The 24,021-nt window shown below is 35.5% G+C and overlaps 1 protein-coding gene across 5 annotated transcripts in view; it reads right to left on the bottom strand.

The window, feature by feature from the left end:
• LOC139970233 (oxysterol-binding protein-related protein 8-like) overlaps positions 1-21,361 on the bottom strand; it is an 89,040-nt gene extending 67,679 nt beyond the window's left edge. Inside the window, exons 1-3 of one of the 5 annotated variants that reach the window (XM_071975884.1) lie at positions 21,206-21,361; positions 11,882-11,949; positions 173-236 (exon numbers count right to left, since the gene is read on the bottom strand). In XM_071975884.1, coding sequence (XP_071831985.1) covers positions 173-236; positions 11,882-11,926 — 109 coding nt within the window. In that variant the 5' untranslated portion in view covers positions 11,927-11,949; positions 21,206-21,361. Of the gene's footprint in view, positions 1-172; positions 237-647; positions 800-11,881; positions 11,950-21,205 lie in introns of those variants that run through there. The other 4 variants (XM_071975881.1, XM_071975886.1, XM_071975882.1 and 1 more) reach the window with 4 other exon arrangements.
• Positions 21,362-24,021: the final 2,660 nt, after the last annotated feature.

The following is a 24,021-nucleotide window of genomic DNA, read 5'->3' as shown; positions in this document are numbered from 1 at the left end:
CAAAAGTATGGAAAGTTTGTATACAGTAGAGCTGTAAGCCTTTAGGAACTTAAAAACTTGTATGCTACTGAATATACAAACAAGCAAGTACAAACAATACCATGAATCATCATACATGTGTTTTATATTTATTAAAAGTCTGTATTTGTAAGAACATTCAAGGACTCCATACCTTCATTTTGGTCAACGAATGACCAGCTCGGACGATTTGCAGTTGAACGTAAATATATCCCACTCTTTCAGATGTGACGGTCATAGAACAGCACAGATGATTATAGCCATGCAGCAGGACCAGGGTTTCATGTTGGGTCATTTAGTGTTAGTTAAAATACACACACACAGATACATACACCACAACAACACAGCAATCACATACATGTAAGTAATATTAGTAGGGAGAATTATCACACAGTAAATTAACACATACAGTAAGTAGAGTAAGTTCATTGAAAACCAACAAGGGTTGACAAATTATACAGTACATAGAAAAGATTTCATGGATTCCATTAAAAACAATACGATGGTTGTAAATATGATTCCAAATATAATTCCAATTAACAGTTTAGTTTTAATTCACAGCCAGAGGAAGAATAACGATCAGGTTTAGTAACAAAGTTAACCCGAAATTATCAGAGAAATTTCCATACCATTTTAACAGGAGTAGTAAAGTACACAAACATGGGAAGAGTCCACATCCAATTAAATGAATTAATGAAACCATTCCCAGCAGAGATTACGAAAGACGTACAGTAAGTACAGTAAGCCAAAGGAATCACAGCACAGTTATTAAGTTATCACAACAATATCAGATATGATTATATTACGTACAGACACAGGAAGTTATATGAGGTATGGTAACATATCATATGATGGAGATTAGGAAGTGATGATGTCATTTGATATGTAACAGTAAACGTTCAGTACATACATAACCAGTCATTACATTACAAGTCAATGTGGTTGTTGTGTAATTAGTATGTTGAATGAAATGTCACATGGTTTGTTTCAAATTGAAGTCAAGATGAACAATAAACATAGTGGTCAATAGCATATAGGAAAAAAAACAACAACAATGTGTCCACATTATGAAAGTTGCATTCAATCAAGTGTGCATGTATGTGTACATTCACATACATGTGCATATAGGCATTATGAAATGTTGTGTTGCAAACACGTAGGAGTTAATGTAAGTTGTTGTTGAAACGAAACAATCCATGAATGTTAACAATCATTACATTGTATTTGAAACATGTAAGTTGGGGTGCGACACATCACAAAGAGAGTGTTTGTGATCATGTACAAACATACATGAAATGACATACATACATTGAAAGAAGTTATAGGACAGAGGAATACAGTAGTTCATACATTAATCAATAGGTGAAGACAATGTAAAGAGGAATGTTGCATTTATTATGATGTATAGAAAGGAGAACACCACAAATTATACAGTCAGTGATGCAAATGTTGATGTGTTTGAATATTTTACATGAGAATTATGTAACATGATTACATACAATAAAAATAGATTTAATCAAATTTTGGTGACATCAGTTTGGAATGGATTTATTTCATTTTATCAAATTTTATTTGCATGTTTGTAGGGATTATCATATTTTTATTCCAAATATTACCAAAACCAGTTTTGGGTTTGTATGCATATTATTATTGAAATAGTTTAATAGATTTTTATGGTCATAATGTTTCAATACATTTTTGAAAGAAAAGATATATTTTTTTTTAGCAAACATGAATATGAACATGGAACGGCATTGACAACATGCGACATATTTCACATGAGTTCATTCACATTAATGCAGCATGAACAATGAAGCAGGATACATAACAGATCAAGAAAATGATAATTTATTCCGATGGTTGTTGAGCATGATGGAATTCATGTGCATGGATTGAGGTTGGCAGACATAAGAACAGAAATGAACGCAGAAACGTATATGAAATATGTACACAGAATATGTTATTAAGGCAAACATTAAAGTCAACAGCAGCGTGTATATATGGAGAAGTACATGTAAGTATACAGCAGGAGTAAATGTCAAGTATGTGGCATTAAAGAGAGGCCTCATACAAAGTTAAAGGGAGTTAATATAATGAGGTAGATGTACGATTAATAATATCCATGTTTTTATTACCCATTAGTTGTATTTTGTAGCCACCAGTATTCATTATGGGGTACATGCAGGTTGTAGCGTGTTGTGACAGTTGAAAGCATTGGTGGAAAAACAGAATCAAAAAAAAAAAAAAGCAAAAATCTTGAGAATAATCAAATACAGTGCAAATGGAAAAAAAAATTAAATATACTCAAGATTGCATGATTACAATTTATGAACCATAGAAATCTCAATTGCAGTATCAAAAAATAACTTGCATATAAAAAAAATATGATGAACAGGTCTATTATTTTATTTTTGTAAATGAAATGACCTTTTGGATATGAGTTTACACATACTGTGCATGAATACAAAATGACAGTACAGTATATACAGAACATTAGTATTTTGTACAATTACAAAATAAACAGGCTATGGAGATTTGTGTTATAAACTGAAGCATATACAAAAACTTACCTGAACATTAAAGATATGAGCTTCCTTTGCTTTATTTTTTGCAAATTTGATGAAAGTTAGAATATTAAGGACAGTACTGGATATATGACATTACATAAATACTAATATTAATAATTAGTGTTTTGTACATGTACTCTACAGTATGTATTATGTACTGCACATGCATGTACAGTACTGTACATACTGCAGTACATGGGCTATATTATGTACATGAAATTTAAAACTACAGGCGAATGTTTCTTGGTTATAGTAAAATGTTTTTGTACTTTGCTGAAGTCTTGCAATACACATATACAAAGAGACATTGTGATCTTAATACTGCAGCAGATACAGTATATCAAACATCCCAAATGGACCAATTGTTCTAACTTACTAAATTTATTTTAATCACCTGTACATGAGTAACACCTTACATATCAGTGTGGTAACCTACTGAGCATCTAACACCATACATATCAGTGTGGTAACCTACTGAACATCTACTGTACTGCACCATGTACGATATTATTACGGTACCTAAGATCATTTCTTGTAGAAAGTGCTTCTGTAATTCTTCATAATTGCTATGCTGTATCAACTTTATGTCCAAGTTATGGCCTAGTTATATTCTCAGGACTGATGAACTGTCAATGATATCAGCCAATTGGAATTAATTAACAATTAACTAATCTCACACACTGGTTAAATTACTGTCATCAAGCATTCACTTAATTATTGTTACTTACCTCAATGTACTAGTAGTACTGTACTACTTAATCATGTACCACGGTCAGCTCACAAAGACCTCACACAAGGCTAAGTTATCTGTTGTATGTGTACAGCAGTTTGACCAGACATGGATTGATCCAAATTTTGACTTACATTTCAAACATCTTAGTCTGGTCTTTAAACTCAAATTGCAGACCAAGCAACAAAGTTCCTTTAAAGGACAGTAGTTAGAATGACTTACTTAAAAGCATTTGAGACACAATTAATTTGTTGTCAAGCTACATCTGCACAACAACTACCTGTTTATAAACCACAACTCTGCTTCTGGACAACACTGTAGTTGTACTCATGACATCGTGAGCTACATCTCATTGTATGGTTTCACAGTAAATTATATATTGACATGAAATGACAAAACCTTTGAAGGATTGTGGCTAATACAGCAGGATAAATTGCTGTAAATTGAATGATCTAACACCAGCACGTTTCTGACAGCTTCCATTTCAAGATGTCACAAAGAATGAGATGCAACAAGATTTGAAATTGATTAGCTCTGCCAAAAGACTGGCAATTGAAAAAAATACTGTACGCTCTATAGGCATGCATCATGTGTGGGTATGTATGGCCAGTAGTGCATGTATACAACATGGTAAATGTACATGATGGCACTTGGCCAAGTTCAGTGCTGAGCCTATGAACATGAATGAAGTTCAACATGTACAGTATGTACATTATAGAGATCTGTGGTGGTATAGACTGTGCTATTTATATCCATGAAGTATGTACATACTGTATAGTACACACTAGAGTTGTATAGTACTATATAACATTTAATGCATTCAATCAACATACAGTACATGTACTGTACAATACAGAGATCTGTGGTGGTATAGACTGTGCTGTGTGTATCCATGGAGTACACATATACAGTACACACTAGAGTTGTATAGTACTATACAACATTTAATGCATTCAATCAACATACTGTACATGTACTGTACATTAAAGAGATCTGTGGTGGTATAGACTGTGCTGTGTGTATCCATGGAGTACAGTATATATAGTACACACTAGAGTTGTATAGTACTATATATACAACATTTAATGCATTCAATCAACATACAGTACATGTACTGTACATTATAGAGATCTGTGGTGGTATAGACTGTGCTGTGTGTATCCATAGAGTATGTACAGTATAGTACACACTAGAGTTGTATAGTACTAATTATTCTTAACGAACTGACTTACAATTAAACATGCTACAGGCAAAAATTTAATCTTAAAATTGTTACATTGGTGGAGATACCTAGAGTTGCAGAATTGAATTCCTAATTCCATAAAACCACTCACTCACTATTTTCATCAACATCATGACACAGCACATTCTTCTGAAAATCAATAATAACCATTCCCATTAAGATGCTTCATGAAATTCCACATTGGATGAAAACCTTTCTATATTCAACACACAATACAGTCAAGTTTCCATGTCATTATAGATTTGTACTGAGAGTGCTCATCAACAGCTGTAATGTACACTACATTCTGTACAATTGTAACACACTCCCTGCATATATGTATAGTCTGAAACTACAGTAGATGCCAGGCAGTAATTTAACTAAATTTCACAATTTTTATCTTAAGTACTTAAATCATAAAGCAATCTCTCGATATAATAATTAGATGCTTCGCTGTAAAATGTTCACTTATTTTAAATGCTGAACATTTCTAGATTTATAGGTCTATACTTTTTCACAGCTCAGTGTATATTATATTCTACATATAAATCATTGTTATAAATTCATAGAGAAATTTGCAAGCTAAGTTTCTAAAGTACACAATTTAATTCAAACATTTTCATTTTGATCCAACTTTTTAGGCAACCATCAAACACAACCACTTCCTTTGCAAAGTTACAGAGGCCTGGAGTGTCTTAATGTACAGGTCCTGGACTTACAGTACAAATTGTACATTGTTGTAAAAATTTAAATGATGTGAACCAAATTTACTTCAGCCTACTCAATTTGATAACAGTTTAGCACTGCCCCTCCCCCCCCCCCCTCTCCGACTCCAACTACTCAATTCCATTTTCCCTAAGTTCCGAACTACCGCTTTTGGTTTACATATTTTTATTACCTCTGCATGATCCCCCATGGTCTCCCCTCTCCCTCCCCCCCCCCCCCCCCCGCGCCGATCTGGTTGTGCAGATTTTATTTGTTGTTAGACCATTCTTTATTAAACTGTTTTCTTGCACATGATATATATACAGTACATATAAATATACTCACTGGGCATGTGGTTGTACCCTACAGGTACATAGCCTTTACAGAATTAACTTACAGCTCACAATGTAAAGTGTAAGTAACTACATGCTGTACTACACTGTACACTATACTGCTGTACTACACTAGTGACACAAAGTGTACTACTGTACACTACAACAAGGTAACAGGTAATATTACCAATCTAACATGACAGCTTCTTATGCCTAAAGGATGTTTAGGAAATTATTCAAAACATTTTGTCGGGATATAGTATGTAGTGTAGTATAACTTACAGTCAGTAGAGAGTTGGCTTCTTATTTAGAAAACTCCAAGGGTTGTACACTTTCCTAGTTTCCTGATTGTTTGAATAGCAAATTTTGCCAGTGCACATGATCATAAAAAAAAATCTGAATAACCAGCATACATGAGTACTACTCTTATTATTGGTAAACTGGCTGTCATCAGACATCCTCAAACAATTGTCTTGTTTTCTTAAACAAATAAAATTACTTCATCACTAATAACAGGATAAATAGATCCACTCTGAAACATATGTCCATGAGAACTCATTGGGCAGAACAGCTTTATTGAGTTTTCTAATTAAATAATAAAATATGATTAATATAAGTCCTGTTCACAAAATATCTCATACAGCCTGAACAATTATCATACATGTACAATACTGAATACCCAAGACATATGTCAAATGTCATGGTTGGTACTAATACCATTTAAATAATTCATTCAGGCTGCTAAGGCACAAGATATTGATTTAGACATTGTTTTCCTTCACCCTACAAATCTGACTTAAAATTCACAAGAATCAATCCTTTGACTATCAAGGAAGAACTTACCTCAAAACTCGAAAGATAAATTATTTGAATAACAGTTTCACAGATAACAATAACAATACCACAGAAAATTTGCTGGACAGCGATCAAGTTATTAGAGTTAATGAGTTTCCATGACTTCTGGCCAAGAATAACATTGTAAAGAACACTAGTTACCATAAACTATCCAGTCATGTATGTACAAAGCTCTGTAGAGCTCTTGTACTTGTAGTGCCAGCACAAATATGTTACATGCTAATGTTACTCACTCTACAGTGTTACTGTACACACAGACTCTCAACTGACATGATTAGCTCTTAGTACACCACAGGGGACACTGTCAACAATTTTAGATGAAATAAATTTATACTTTCCTTCTCTTACTATCTGAAGCATAGTTTCATAAGAATCTCTCTCATCTCATGTGAAAGACCAGATTTGAAATCTTGAAACAAATATTTTATATCAAGATATAGCAAGCCAAGCAGAAGTAGGCCAAACAAATTGATCTGATTGCTTCTGTAAGCAGCTGATATAACGGTCAACTCCAGTTCCACTTTATACCATTCAATCTCCTGAAATTAAAGAAGTACTTACTAATGTTTCTAGCAAAGTGGTATACCTTTTGTATATAGTTTATAACTTGCACTCAACCCACCAGACAATTTTCATATTGTACGAAGGGAGTGTTAGTGGAATTTTGGCAATTAAAAAACACATCAAAAAACAGGATTTTTTTTGTCCAATTTTGATAATCCAAGCTACGCAACGGTAAGTGTTCTCTCTGACTGCCTGAAATAAAGATGAGAGAATCTAGGCAGGCCATTCTTTTACGAGATGGCGAGAGCAATCGTCTGACTAAGATATTAAAAAGTGTCAGTTAAAACCAGTGAGCAGTGGGAATATAATATTTCTAAGAACTTTGCCAACATATTATTAATATGGTATCTGATGCAGCACACCGCCTGTTAGTATAATGATAACATAACCTTTAGGAATGGCTGTGAAATCTTGCAATTGGCCTGGTAGACAGGTGCACACAGTTTTCTCACACATTCATGCTTAATTAGGTTCAGTGTTAATTTAGAGTTTGAAAATGTTGAAAGGAAATCAAGCATTTCTTGATCAGCTCAGACTGTACAGTACTTAGACATAATAAAGTAACATACAGTAAGTGTACAGTACATCAAAGATTTAAATGCCAACAAATAAAAGGGATAGCTTTAGCAAATTCTGATCATAAAATGACATTTTATCAGATCAGACTAAACGGGTGTCCTAAGAGTCTGATAGGATTAAGCACATATTGTACACACAGCATACAATATACTGTACGCATACAATTTTGTGAAATCTTACAAAAAACAAGCTTGATTTTTAAGAAGCTTGTGCGCCACCCTGTGACGCCACAAAAACAATTTGCATAATAATGTACTTTAAGCAGATATTTTTCAACCCTTTTTGAGCAACAGTTAGAAAACTGCATGGGCTATTTTTCGTCAGGACTGTAAGTATTCCAAACGAAGTTATGTACAGTCACTGCTGCATGTCGCTTGACTTTTCAAAAACTTGAGAAAGTATTTTAAACTGCTGTTAATTTGTTAGACCGTGTAGTTTTAAGAATGGATCGATCTGGTAAATGAACTGGTTTTGCTGGGCTTTTTTTTTTTTGGTAGCCACATTTAAACGGACAAGTCATTTTTGTAATCTGAATTTAGCCAAAAAGAAAGACCATATTCAAACTTGTACTAAGGTTGGCCAATTCATGAACATGGAAACCCACTACCAACCAGAAAAACCCAAATTGTTATGATCCATCTAGTGAAACAATTCTGCCAAAAAGCAACATGTTGATGTACAGTAAACTTGGACTTGATTTCTCCTTATCCTACATGTCACAAGCAGAACTTTCACAAAATAAAAAAATTAAATTGTTCAGCTAGTGCTCAACCTCAGAAACCACATAAATTCCTAGGTTATAAATTGAGTAGAAGAGTTAATCCAAGAAAGGTTTCCTAGTATATACTATTCTAAGAACTAAAACATAGATACATACAGTAGGAAACCAAACACTTGACTAAAACCAATTATTTAACTTGGTGGCAGTATTTCACTCAGTAGTGCATTTGATCTATAGATACTGTACATGTGCATTTTTTTTTTATCTTTCAAGCTGCACAATTTTTGCATTGGTGAACAGTAAGTACTGCACAGTATATATATGACAACTGTATAGTGTTATGAATCTACAAACTGAGATTATTGCATTTTAACTCCAAGTCCAGTGTGTGAACAAAATTGGTTAATATTAGTATATTGAGATTAACCAGATCAACCAAGTTACATAGCCATGTAAACTAATATGAGGATGTGGCTTTCGCCTAAAGAAATTTTGCTAAGCAATCACCTTCAACCACTAGGAAATCCTTTTAAGTGATTTCTGACAGTTACAGTAGCTAAGATTGTACAATTTATACTTAGATCATTACATCTTCTATTTAAAATGCTCTGATATTTTCCCCACTGTAAATGAGATTTGATAACATCACCTTTAATATTTCAATGATTGGTGACAATTGCATAGTGGCTGGTTAAAACATATTTGCACTTGTAGGAAAAAACACAAAAAACAACCAACTTGTGTGTACTTGAAACCAATTAACCAGGTGCTCTGTAAGATTTCAGTATTGAAGTACAGTAGTACCATGCACTCAGAGGTAAAGGCTTGTCTATTGAACCAGCAGTATTCATTTGCTGTGTACCTGTGTTATTTTGTACAGGACAAATCCTATACACACATCACACAAGGCCTCAATATTCAGGCTATTTTACTGGCTAAATGCAAACAATCAAAGAAGGAGGCACTGGCAATTTTCTGATATTAAGAACTTAAGCACTTGGTAAGCTGGTTGACATTCTGCAGCCAGTTACTGGCAGGCACAGTGACCCTGCCATGATATGTACACGAACCAGAACCACTTGTGAAGCACCAGAAACCAACTAATTTTATAGGATTCCTTGCAATGTTTAGTGTACTGTACGGGAATGTTCACTGTAATACTGGCCCGTGTTGACTTGTAGTGACCTGAGCAAGGTTTTTGCAAGCATGTACAGTACATCAAGTTCAATTTAATAGTGGGAATATCGTATTTAAAAGAAGTTGTATACTACCTTCACTAAGTTCTGTTGACCTCAAATGACAGTTCATGTATGAAACAATAGGTTTCTTATTAACAATAAGTTGAAGTCAATGTGGTTGTCTCTAGAGTACATGCCATCTATGAAGTTCATCAGTTTCAAATTTGAAAATATCACTTTACATGTTCAGAGTGTGACATAGATCTGTTGATAGCAAGTAAACTTGGAACTCCATCAAATGTTAAATTCTTGGATAGTATAAAAGTGCATGTACATACTATACCAAGTACTGTATGAAGTTTATCTTTGGGAACTATACATTGGGCTCACCATTATATAAATGTAAAGTTAGACTCTGACCTTTGGTGACCTCACATAACAATTGACCTCTATACTCTGACCTTTGGTGACCTCACATAAAAATTGACCTCTATCCCCTCCTCTCATAGAAAAGGGTTTCTTAAATTTACCAAAGGGATTGACTCATCAAGGACTTATTTCATATAATATTTCCTGTAATTTATGTATTATTCATTTAACAATGTTTTCTAGAATTATATTGTGAGCTCTGATGACCTAAAATGTTCTTTGACCTCATCATGGATGTACACAGAGAGAACTGATCTAAAGTACTAAGAATAATTTTTTCTTTTGAGGGGACAAAACAAGAATTCCACCGACATAGTATGGTTCTTTTTATACATGAAAAATAAAATACAAACTTAGCTAATTTGTAACAAAATGTGTAAAAGCTCAAACTTGTGTTGTTAAAGCAAGTAAACATAGTAAACATAAAACTAGTCACAAAAGCACTGCTTGAAGGCTGAAGCAACTGTACATTCATACAGGCAGCTACCGTTAGATTGCCCCAGCAACATTCCCATAGATACGCAATACTAACACACAGACACTGTTTATGTACAGTAAATACTGTAAGTCGTCAAAACTCATATCTGTCTTCCTCTGTTAGTCCAATAGCATTATATCTATGGACAACATGCTACTACTTGACAATGCACAGCACTTGTTATATAGAGGAGCGGAAACCTCAAATTCTAACGGTTTCACCGTTAATTAATGGACAACATGCTACTTGAGGATGCACAGTGTTGTTATATAGAGCGGAAACCTCAACTTCTAATGGTTTTACGGTTAATTAATGGACATATGGCAACACTTACCTGTCTCTTCTCTACAAATGCATTGCCACTAAAGAATTCCAACATCCAACAATTACAAATTTGTGTGAACAAATAATGGTAAATTTGGAAAGAATGAAGAGGTGGTTGCTGAAGTAGAGAGAGTGGTCATCATGGTGCATTGGGTTTGTAGAGTAGATGCAAGTACAGTAAGATAATTGAGAGAGTACTGTACCTCTCATGAACCATCCACAAACACTGAGAAATAATCAGCTAGAACTGCTAAGAAGCTTAATTGGGATTATTGGAAGACCACCATACTATATTACAAGATTCCCATCATGATCTTAATCCAATATTATGTTCAGGTCTGTAATGTAAGCTGACCAACTGTTAAAAAACTACCACAGTAAATCACATTGACTACAATTGCAGTCTGTGTGCAGCATTTTCAATGTTAACAGTCATATTCACCATTTGAAAATGTGCAATTTCAAAACTGATAATTGCCTCAGATTGTAGACCTATTATTGGCTGAACTCTCAGCAATAGTAGAGTAGAGACAGTAAAGAGAGTCCTTGTGCAGACAATAGAGTGACAACCCTAACCAAGCAAACAGAGTGCTGCTGTACAGCATCAAATGTTTCATAGTAGAAAGGTTCAAATGAAACTCCAAGAAGGCTTAGAACAGGGGTGGGCAACCTGCGGTCCCCAGGCCACATGCGGCCCACCAGTGATTTTTTGTGCCTGTGAGATGTCTCAAGAAAAAGAAAAAAAACCAATCTAGTTTACATCATCATCTACTGTAGCTGCTTAGAATTTATCTGCACTAATGATGCAGTCAGGTAGGTCTTTTATCACCATTAATTATCAACTGGACTGTATTGACATTATGTTTTTGTGAATACCGATTAGTACTTACACCTATTGCTTGAAATTCCTTGGAATCAAAGGGTTGAAATCAACAGCAGGTCATTGGTTAGGTGCAGCCCTATCAATCTTTCACTCCTAAAATCTGGCCCAGACATTCAAAAAGGTTGCCCACCCTGGCTAAGAAGAACCTTGTTGACGTAGCAGATTTATGCAAATATGCGCTTATAAATTTAGATATTACGAATAGCCTGATACATGAAAACCAAAGATTTCACAACCAAAACCATTCAGCTAGCCGAGACTGAACTTCGGCTGACAGATCGTTTGGTTTTTCTCACCACAATGTCAGCAACTTCTCGATCCGTTGAATCAAAATATTCCATTGTGCAATAACTTTGTAGTAGATCTGAAAGAGGAACAAAGTGCAAACATATTCAGGTCATTCTGCATAGTGTGAATCTTCAAATCACAACTTAGGAATTCATTTCACAAATGATTGACTGATTATCCATACAGTAGTACTATAGAAATCAGGAAGTTAAAACTTACTGTATAGACAACTTTCGGTTTCATGAAATTGGAATAGCAAAAGTCAAGGCTTGATTTTAGGAAACAAACATGTCAGCACATCTGAATGCTTAGTCAGTGTTTACCAGGCTGTTGTTTCACAAATTCACATGTTACATTCACATATTGTACAATAACCTCTGCACATCAGGGGGCAGCACATTCAGGGCTCATCTTCAGTTTGCTAAAAATAAAAACAAGATGGGAAAAGTAACACACACAATATACAGGGGGCAGATGGAGCAGTGCCCTAGCTTCATTGTTTTACTGGGGCGGCTTGCCCCGCCCCTCTTTTTGCCCGCCTTGACCTGCCCTTTCAACCGTTTTTCACCACCCAGCTCCTCTTTCAGACCTTGTACTTCCCTGCATATTTCTCGCTAAATTCCACAGTTCACTACTGCATGTACATATATGCCTGTTCAAACTTCAGAGTTTCAACTACTGTACACATGCGCAAATCCTCAAAACCTGATCCAACGTTTACCCAACCCTAGGCGCTTTGGGGGTGTTTGCAAACAACCAGCTCCACAAATATTACAGGACTTAGGCCTATGTAAGTAACTTTTTACGAAATGTCGATTAAAAAAAAAAATCTTCAATGGCTACTGTCCAGGATGCATGAAGTACAGTAGTTTACACACAAAAGATGCAGCATGTGGTCAAAGGGACCGCAAAAAATTTGGCTACAAAGAAACTACTGCGGTATGAATGCACATTTTACATTAGCAACTCTCAATACTGGGAGAACAAAAAGGCCTACTCTGAGATGAAAATCCATTTCAGTATCAGAGACATGAGCTTCCCACAAAATTCATAGATTGTCTCAACTCATAACATTTTCTGATCAAAACAATGATTCAAACATTACGTGATAGTCTCTGAAACAATTCAAGTGCATCTTCTTCCCATGATTGCTTGTTTTCCAAACGTAACACTGTATAGGACAATAAGGCCTAATGTTATGATATTCAAAAATGTGTTTTGTTATTGTTTTCCATTGACCTACATGTGAATATGTACTTGGGGTTTGTTTCTCAAAAAAGTTTGCTTGCGGCCCGATGCAAGCAATTTCAAGATACATTCCCTTGACCCTGCCCACAGGCCTATTAGTACGCTAGCCTAGGCCTTTAGGTATCGCACCACAATTAGAGTAGTGCATGTCCACCTGGTTAACTGTGGGAAAATAGCCTATAGTGCCCTACTGTGTTGATATTTTTGGCATTTTCTGAGTCATCACCATTCTTTTTGATGCTTGGATTTTGAAGAGGATGAAATAAGCTACTGATGGTCTAAAAATCGGGAGGATTTAAGTTATTTTAGAAAATCTTGGATGAAACAAGAAGATTCCGCAAAGACAGCTGTCTGATGGGAAGGGGAGCTCTATGATAATCTTTGAGCTCTTCTAGCTCAAAATCTAAAGGGTCATGGTGGCAAAAATGTTTTATGCTGGCCGAAGCCATTAGCTATCATATGGTGGATAGAACATGTCAGTTGAAAACTTCTATCTATGCTCTATTGGCCTTGGAAAGTGAAAAGTTTAGTGTGTAAGTCAATGGGAGCAATTAATTGTGGTGCGGTACCTAGGCTACAGTACCGCTTTTAAGTAAATTGGAAGAGATTAGCGCGATTCAGCGCAAAACGCAGCTTAACTGTACTTAACCGCGCTCCAAATAAAGGAACGCGATTTCCCCGCGTTCCAAACAAAGGAACGCGAATTCCCCTCGCTCGCTATTCACCACCGACACAATGGGAGTGAACCGATCGATACAACGCTATTCATAGCGTGGAGGTAGTGTAAACCTATCGCTTGTAACCAACACCCGTTATAAACATCACAATTTTAAACGAAGTTTACCAACTTTGACGGAAAGAAAGTTTTAATCGAGAATAGTTTCGTGTTGAAGGGCAAAACCTTTTAATACGTGTTTATTTTATTCCCCGATATGTTCTGGTAACCAGAAGTAATAAAAAGCAAGAAGGAAACTTCGTGTCTTATCCTTTCTCCGTAATATTAACGGACCATTTTTTGTAGTAACATTAGGCCTCGCGTTTTGTGTTGAGTTTAGGCACATTAGGCCAGTGTACGAGTACGAAGTTCACGACTTCGACTGAAAGTTTTAAACGAGAATAGTTTCGTGTTGAAGGGCAAAACCTTTTTTATACGTTTTTATTTTATTCCCCAATATGTTATGGTTACCAGAAGTAATAACAAGAGCCCAAGGGCACTGTGGTTCCTTGCTTGGGGTATATGACAATACACATAATATTATCAAGCAAGATTAGGCTCAAATAGTCCTAGTAATTGTGGTCCTACATGTTCCCATAATGTAACCAACACTATAGCCAACACTTTTGTGATCACAATATGTGATCGGATTTTTGATCAAAAGGCACTTTTGAGATCTAAATATGGCATCGAAAATGTAAGAAATATATGAGACCTACAAGCGTGTCAACAGATATGATAACATTGGTGACCTCAGATGACATGACCTTTAAGTTTCAAAATGTTCCACCACCCCATTCACAACTTGTCCCAAAATATTAACCATGTCACACCTTGGCATTGAGATTTAATTGCATTAAATGTCTAAAAATTAACTTTGAACTTGTATACATAACTTCACACACAAAAGGTCACCCGGAGGTCAACCAATTGACATTTTTGATCGGTGAGACCTAAATAGAGCATGACTGTAAAAATTCAAACATTTTTTCTTTGCCCTTTTTCTCCCCCCAAAATACTACTTTTTTAACATTAGCTGACCTTTGGTGACCTTGTATCACATGACCGTTAAGTTTGAAAATATTCCCCTATACCACTTGCAACTACTCCAAAAATATCAACCTTGTCACACCTTGGAACTGGGAGTTATTGCACTAAATGTGTGAAAATTAACTTTGACCTCATATAACTTCGCACACGAAGGTCACACAGGGGTCAACCCATTGACATTTATGATCAGAAGGTACCTTTGACATCTGAAAATATCATCGAAACTGTAAAAATCCACAAAACACGAAAAGGTCACCAGAGGTCAAATTGAGGTCAAGTGTCACCCAGATGCGGGTCGACAATTGGATTACATTGAAGCAACTCCCAACCCTAAAGGACAATTTGTTCTCAAGTTATCGCAAAAATAATAGTTTTTATCATTAATTGACCTTTGGTGACCTTGTATCACATGACCGTTAAGTTTGAAAATATTCCCTTATACCATTTGCAACTACTCCAAAAATATCAACCTTGTCACACCTTGGAACTGGGAGTTATTGCATTAAACGTCTGAAAATTAACTTTGACCTCATATAACTTCGCACACGAAGGTCACACGGGGTCAACCCATTGACATTTATGATCAGAAGGTACCTTTAACATCTGAAAATAGCATCGAAACTGTAAAAATCCACAAAACACGAAAAGGTCACCAGAGGTCAAAGTGAGGTCAAGGGTCACCCAGATGGGGGTCGATAATTGGATTACATTGAAGCAACTCCCAACCCTAAAGGACAATTTGTTCTCAAGTTATCGCAAAAATACTAGTTTTTTATCATTAATTGACCTTTGGTGACCTCGGATCACATGACCGTTAAGTTTGAAAATATTCCCCTATACCATTTGCAACTTGTCTCAAAATATCAACTGTGTATCACCTTGGCACTGGGAGTTATTACACTAAATGTCTGAAAATTAACTTTGACCTCATATAACTTAACATACAAAGGTCACCTTGGGTCAACTTATTGACATTATTGATTGATGAGACCTAAATAGAGCATCAAACTATACAAATTCAAACTTTTTTTTCTTTGCCCATTTTCTACCCCCAAAATACTAGTTTTTTAACATTAATTGACCTTTGGTGACCTCGGATCACATGACCGTTAAGTTTGAAAATATTCCCCTATACCATTTGCAACTTGTCCAAAAATATCAACCATGTCACACCTTGGAACTGGGAGTTGTTGCATTAAATGTCTGAAAATTAACTTTGACCTCATATAACTTCGCACACGAAGGTCACATGGGTGTCAACCAATTGACATTTTTGATCGGAGGGTACCTTTGATATCCAAATCTAGCATCAAAACCAAACATTTTCTTTTTTGCTTGTTTCCTCCCAAAATAAGTACATTTTTTCTAATGTGACCTTTGACCTTTTGACCTTGGTTTCAGATGTAGTTTAATCTCCTGATTCCAAAAATCAAAACGACAAGTCTGTACAACCATCCTAACTCCGACCGAAAAACTTTGACCCCATATCACTTCCCACATAAAGGTCACACGGGGTCAACCTATTGACATTTATGATCAGAAGGTACCTTTGACATCTGAAAATAGCATCAAAACTGTAAAAATCCCCCAAAACACGTAAAGGTCACCAGAGGTCAAATTGAGGTCAAGGGTCACCAAGATGCGGGTCGACAATTGGATAACATTGAAGCAACTCCCAACCCTAACGGACATTTCGTTCTCAAGTTATCGCAAAAATACTAGTTTTTTATCATTAATTGACCTTTGTTGACCTTCGATCACATTACCGTTATGTTTGGAAACGATCCCTTACCCCATTCACAACTACTCCCAAAATATCAACCATGTCGGACCCTGTCAATGGGAGTTATTGCTGTTTTTAATATATTGGTTTTTGGCATCTAACTGACCTTTGGTGACCTTTGCGGGCACCAAAAACAATAGGGATCTTCCTCTCACTATGGGCTATCCACCCAACAAGTTTGGTCATGATACATCATTTCCTTATTGAGATATCGTGTACACAAGCCAAGCGTCACATACACACACACACACACACATACACACACACACACACACGCCAAGTTGAACGCATAGGTTCCTTGCTTTGCAAAAAGCAAGGAACCAAAAAGCAAGAAGGAAACTTCGTGCCTTATCCTTTCGGGGTAACATATCATTTTAAGTAGTAACATTAGGCCCCGCGTTTTGTGTGAACTTTAGGCACATTAGGCCAGGAAACGTTGCACTGATTTTATTTTATTTTTTATAGAGTTCTGTTCATAGGCTTACGAATGCGAAGGTTGTCACTAACTGAAAGGAGTTGTAAAGAGAATAATTGTAGTTATATCCTGGAAACCAAAATGAAAAAGAATTCTAAGCACAAATGCTTGTTTTAAAAAAAAGCAAATTATTATAAAATAAGAATAATCATGCAACATTGTTAAAGCTTAGAAATGCAAACTAAAAAGAAACAAACAGTCTGTATTTTCTGTAAATCTTTTAAAAATTCTAAAAGAAAAGTTAGGCACACATTAGGCTAGGAAGCTTTGCACTCACAAAGCAAATAAATTAATACTATAAAAGAAAACAGTACAACAGTGTCACGCTTAGAGAAGCAAACTAAAAGCAACACACTGTCTATTAGACTAGGAAACATTGCACTTACAAAGGCAACAACATTGAAAAATACAATAAGTAAAATATTAAAATTACCATGCAAGGGATCAAAATTAACATGTAGTTCTTTTTGACTACAGTCTTCAAAGGTTTCACATCAAGAATAACTTAAATATATGATGACAAAAAAAAAGGAAAATGGAATATACCAAAAAATACTGTACTTCAAGATTTGACTGCCATTGCTAAGTATCTCTTAGCATTTCTGTTGGCTGTGTCCATCTTTTTAATGCACTGTCCCCAAACTCTTTTCTGAATGTGAAGTGGTACATGAAACTGCTCCATAATACATTTCCTAATTGCAAATACCCTATCCTTATTTAGTGCATTTTTCTTAATCCCATTAACATTACAATTTAAAAGCTCATATGGTGTAAATATTTTACGCATTAAATATCTGGCAAGACCACATGGATCTCCCTGTTCAGAAAGAGACGACAGCACAACTTCAGGTCTTATTTCTGTTATGACGGAGGATAAGTTTACTTTAAATAGTTGGCAACATTTTGAAGAAATAATAAAGTGTTACTAAGCGTTTTTTGTGTGAATTTTTTATATAAATTACCATTGGTTCCAGAATGAAAAGAAAAAAGAACTTCCACCCAACAAATTTGAAGCAGGGCCGGTTAAATTCAAAACATGTTTCTCGTCCGCGCAATTGATGGGCCTCCTTTTTTCCTGATTCCCGAGTTTCTTTTCGGATTACAAGAAATCTAAACTATCCTTAAAAATTATTTTGTAAAGGTTGGAACATATTCCAAACTAGTAGCAGCGCATGAAAAGAAGAAAAATGGCCGCCCGTTTTTTCAGATCTCAGTACGAGAAACATGTATTTTATTTGGATACTATAGAACAGCTTTTGTTCCCTAGCTGTATGTCGATTTTTTATAAAACCTTCATGAAAATTAACAGACTTGTTTGAAAATGGATTTTGAAGCTCAGTCGACAATTTAAGAAATGCTTACCGTTAAATACTGGCGTCAAGCAATACATTTCCAATTTATTCCAATAAAGATCCGCAAAGGATAAAAATGATGATTAGAGCTTACTAAAGAGAAATAGAAACTGCATGTACATGGTCATTTTAAGTATCCAAGTACTAAAGAGATCGGGTTCACCGAAACATCCCTTTTCCCTATCGCCTGAGGAAAACCGTCTTTTATAAATTATAGTAGGCCTACCATACAGTACTTTACATTTGAAACAAAAGTTACTTCTACAACACACAGAATTTGTGTGTTTCGCAATAGTTTAAGTTTTAACCGCGCAGTACACTACCATTCATAATTTGCATATTACACCAAAAGTTATAACTTGGCGTCCAGATGGCGGGAAAATGTACAATCATGTACAATTTGTTGTGTCGTTGCCATGGTGCAATGAACTTGGGCAAGTTGCCAAGTTCGAATGTCGATGACCTACTTATGTTCCGTGACCAATGTCAATGGGAATTTTGTGTGTAAAAACTCAGGTTTTCCACGTGCAATATATATAGAAGTTTTACGTAAGCGGAACGAATTTGGGGCGGCTCGTTGATTGTGAGGAAGCACTTATCTAATCATCAATTTTTTTGAAAAATATCGTACGTTTTTTAGAAAATGTACAATCATGTACAATTTGTTGTGTTGTTCCCATGGTGCAATGAACTTGGGCAAGTTGCCAAGTTCAAATGTCGATGACCTACTTATGTTCCGTGACCAATGTCAATGGGAATTCTGTGTGTAAAAACTCGGGTTTTCCACGTGCAATATATATAGAAGTTATACGTAAGCGGAGCGAATTCGGGGCGGCTCGTTGATTGTGAGGAAGCACTTATCTAATCATCAATTTTTGTGAAAAATATCGTACTTTTTTTCAGAAAATATTTTTGACTAGTAATTGGAAACTCAATGTATCAAGAAGTACTGGGGGTAGACCTTATCATTGCATTTAAAAGGGAAGTCAGATCTTCAAGTGCAAAATATTGTTTTTTCATTTAAGGTTATCGTGGTTTTCTTGCGAGGTGTATACGGCGTAACTTTTGATGTAGGCTTAGAGGTAGGATCGGCCGATGCATACTAAATGAGAACGTGCAAAAACGTTTGAAGTGTTGTTTTGAACAGTGCCCGTGAAGCTGTATACTTTGAGAATTCCAAGGGCAGTGACAACGTGCAATGTCTCGGTGCGGTATACAACTGAGAACCAAATCAGTTCCGTAATGTAACATGTGCGCGAATAGCCCGTATTACTTGCAAGAACATTATACTGTACTGTTCTAGCCCCGAGAAATGATCAATTCGGCTTTCACTTAATCTGCAATTTTTATTGTTCGCAGCAATCGCGGGAATTCTGTTTGCTAACGTTTCACTCATCAAACCAACTGTTTTGCTCCCACTTGAACATTTGTATTGTACGTTGAATTTAAACAGTATAAGATACGTGCTTATACACTATCCCTTCCCTTGGCCGAGTATAAACCCTCGGTCTTCTTTCTACCGGCGACGATTGATATTCTTTTGTTACCGGATTGGAAGGAATTAAGTAGGATTACAGCCATTGACCGTCTGACGGTAACAATGAACTTCACACTTTTAGCTGGCATGAATAGAATTAGGGAAGCCTTCCGACAGAATCTGCGCTCTGATAAACAGTTCCCCGCAATTAACTGCATTTCAATGCGGGTTTTAACAAAAGATAGAGCGCGGTTTAAACGCACAGAGCGCGATTAAGAGCGCGGTTTTCTCATTTACTTAAAAGCGGTACTGTATACAGTATAGCCTAAATTAGTAGTATAGTCAGTATTGCGAAGTTCGGAACACTGCAAAGTTCGGACACCCCTAAGAAATACACGGTTTCACCATGACAACCTATAGCAACAGCCAATTTCACGAAAAACTACAAAGCTACAGTTATTTTCTCTCCAAAATGACACATGTGCAAGTAGCCTAAGTACTCACATATTTGTCAATAAAATGACGGAGTTCTATGAAGTCTGTTATAATTACTGAAAGAGCAACTGCGCCACCAATTTTATCACCAGCGCAACACTGTGGGCCGGGTGTCCGAACTTCACACAATACTCTAGCAAAAAAATACCAGTTCCACAATCACAAAGAATCTCCTTGGAATACAACGTGAAAACAGTTTGCAGGAAAGAAAGTTTGGCCGTGTATCGTAACATAACACACTTCTCTCACCATATCAAGTATATTTTAAGGTGATTTATACCAGAAGATATAGCTTTGGGGTGTTTTAAGGCTTAGGTGTCCAAACTTCGAAGTGTCCATGCTAGGCTAGTAGCTAGGTCTCAGCTAGGTGATGGCCTAGGCTACTGTACTGGATAATCTGGCATACTGTTTACTAAATGTGAAACTGGTGTGTGGAGTGTTAAACTGGTCTACGTAAAATACTTCTATCGTTGCCTGCAGAATACAGGACTTAAGAAAAAGCTACAGCCTAGGCCTAGTCAATACTTATACGCGGAATGTATGTTATACTATAGGCCTAGGCCTAGTATGGAACTAAGAGTAAGACATCCCCTCCCTAACTGATGATGAAGATAGTTAGGCCTGTCCACATCCCACGTTTGTGATCGATAAACATTGAGTCGACTCGTTGGAGCGAATGCTACATATGACCACGCCTTATTGGGAAGAGGACGTTACGGAAAATAAAATTTACCCACCAACAGAATCTTTCAATGGCTAACTTAAGCGGATAATGTATTCAAAGTGCGGCACTTCCCATCAATTTAGAATAGAATTCTGGAAGACTAACTTCTGCTAGTAGTACGTTTCCCAGTCGTACCGGTTATTATTACGAGATTCAATGACTAACCATATATTTCGTTACCATTTAATAGCTTCGAAGATTTGCTAAATCACTTTGTGATTTGCTAGGATACATGATAACGTTTGGCAACACGGCCGTATGGCAAGCCGTTTTACTTTTTATTCGATATTTGCTAAAATCAACAATTATTTGTTGATATCATCAAATAATTTAATGATATCATCAAATAATTGCTGATATCAACAAATATTTGCTGATATCACCAACTATTTGGTGATATCAGCAAATAATTGCTGATATCAGCAAATGAATTGGTGATATCAGCAAATCACTTAATGATATTAACAATAACTTGCTGATATCAGCAATTAATTTTGATATCAGCAATTATTTGCTGATATCAACAATTCCAACATATCCCTAATTCATTTGCTGATATCAACAAATCAATTGATGATATCAGTAATTGATTTTTCAACCTTTTTTTTTTCTTTTATTTCTCATGACATATACATACAGACAAATACAAGATTAACTTAAATTATTTAACACGAAGAAAGGGGAAAAAAGTACTTCAACCCAATTGTCAAATTACTGTGATACTCCTATAATAATAATGTCCAAAAACTATATTTCAAAACCTAACAGATTTGACAACGGCTGACAATATCTCTCCCAAATGTTTACTTTCATATTCTGCTTAAAAAGTTTAAATAATATTTTAAATAATCTAGTAAGAAACGAACTGATGGAATTTTCTTCATCAGTTTTGAATGAAAAAGATGACACTTTACTATTATTATTATTAAGTTTAACTCGCGGGACAAAAAAATCCCCACCAAAGAGAACAATATACGTATTCTTCAAATCTATCTAAATTCCCGCGTTTTCAAACCGATTATGTAAATACTTCCAAATCATTCTAACAAAACTACAATCATAAAACATATGTTGGATTGTTTCCGTGTCAATGCCACAAAAAGTACAAAGACTATTATCTATGACATTTATAATATGAAGGTATTTATAAGTAGGGATGATCCTGTGAAGTATTCTATATTGAAACCACCTTAGCTGTACGGCATTCGTACAAAGAAATGGAACTGAGCAAGATCAAGAATCCTCTAAAACACTCAGGGTCTCACACCATTTTGCATAAGATTTATGTTTAATGCCTGTCGAGTTCAACATGTTGTCATAGACAGACTAACAGCACAAGCTACTGTCACAAAGTGTGACATTAACAAAATTATTTACTGGATTATCAAACTTATGATCGGTATTTAAGAAAAATCGTTCCACGAGGATTCTATTGCAGCAATTATACCGTAATATTCAAGAACGTTAAAGGCAACAGAAAACAACTTTAACAAAGAGGTCAAATTTATAGAAAGAACCTTTCTCATTAATCAAATCCTTAAAAAAATAATTCCTTTCGAAATCCAGTGGCGATAGCATACAGGCTTATTATCAACCAAAATAGAGCTATTGTTCCAAATTGGCTGGCTAAGAATTAAATTATCATTGATTAATGAGTCAGGACAGCTTAAATTACGAAAGAAACAAAAGGCTGACTGGAACACATCTTTCCAGAAAGAATAATCACCTTTTTGTGCATTAATTCAACATAGAAATCCCAATTTGTAAAGAAATCATCAACTGAAAGATGGCAACTTTGAAGATAAAAAATATGCAAAGTTATCATTCCTATTCCTTAATGAACATGCCGCCACGCATTTTGTTTTAAGAGCTAATACATGTGTCGAAATATCGATTATTTTTAGCCCACCATCTGAATAATTACGAACAATTTGTTTTCTACCAATACGGTCAGGCTTTTTTTCTCCGTGTATTTCAACTATACATTAATATACAAATAACGTATCCATTCAAAAATAGCAAAAATTAAATAACAGGGAAATTAAGCATTACCATGCAGTATAATAACGACCAACGTGGCTGATAGAAAACAAATAAATATGATTAGAACAACAAGAAGAAGTACTACAATTTATAGAAACACTATACAAGAATCCCAGAATTACTACAAAAATATTACAACGAATTGCAGCAAAATATAGGAATAGAGGATGCAGAAATTGCGAAATATTAAATATTTGAGATATTTATTAATGAGGAGAAAGCATCCTTCGAAGTTCCTAGAAATTAATTTTGTTCTTATTATTCTTTTTGTTATGTCGAAAAATATAGTTCTCCACCTTTAATGCAAACGTGAACTTATGAATAAATTCATTACAACTTAAGGTCTTGTTTTGAAGCTTGGTATTGAAAATATAGAACTTAAGATGAAGAATGAGAAAACTATAAGGATGACGTTTCTTTAATAAAAACCCAAAGAAAAAATCCTCTTTTGTGAAGTGAATATTTATACAATAACCTTACTGATCACTTCAACTATAAAGAAGAAGTGCTGTGAAATTCCCAGAAAAGGTGATGTATGGTTTCAATTTCAATTTTACAGCATGAACATAACGTGTTGTCAGAGATACCCATGAGGTTAAGGAGTCTGTTGGTTGGAAGAATTATATGTAAGAAACGAAATTGAAAGTAGGAGAGTCTCGTCTCAGAAATAGAGTAGAGTGCCATGCAGGGCATACTGAAACTGTTACTCAAACCGTGACAAGTGAAACCCCTAAACTCTGCTTTCCATTTGGCCATAGCAGTTGGCTCCACAGCGATTTTAGCCAT

Source organism: Apostichopus japonicus, chromosome 7, assembly GCF_037975245.1.
Source record: "Apostichopus japonicus isolate 1M-3 chromosome 7, ASM3797524v1, whole genome shotgun sequence".
NCBI lineage: Eukaryota > Metazoa > Echinodermata > Holothuroidea > Aspidochirotida > Stichopodidae > Apostichopus > Apostichopus japonicus.
Note: the sequence above shows the minus strand (reverse complement) of the source record. Positions and strands in the feature narration are given on the sequence as shown.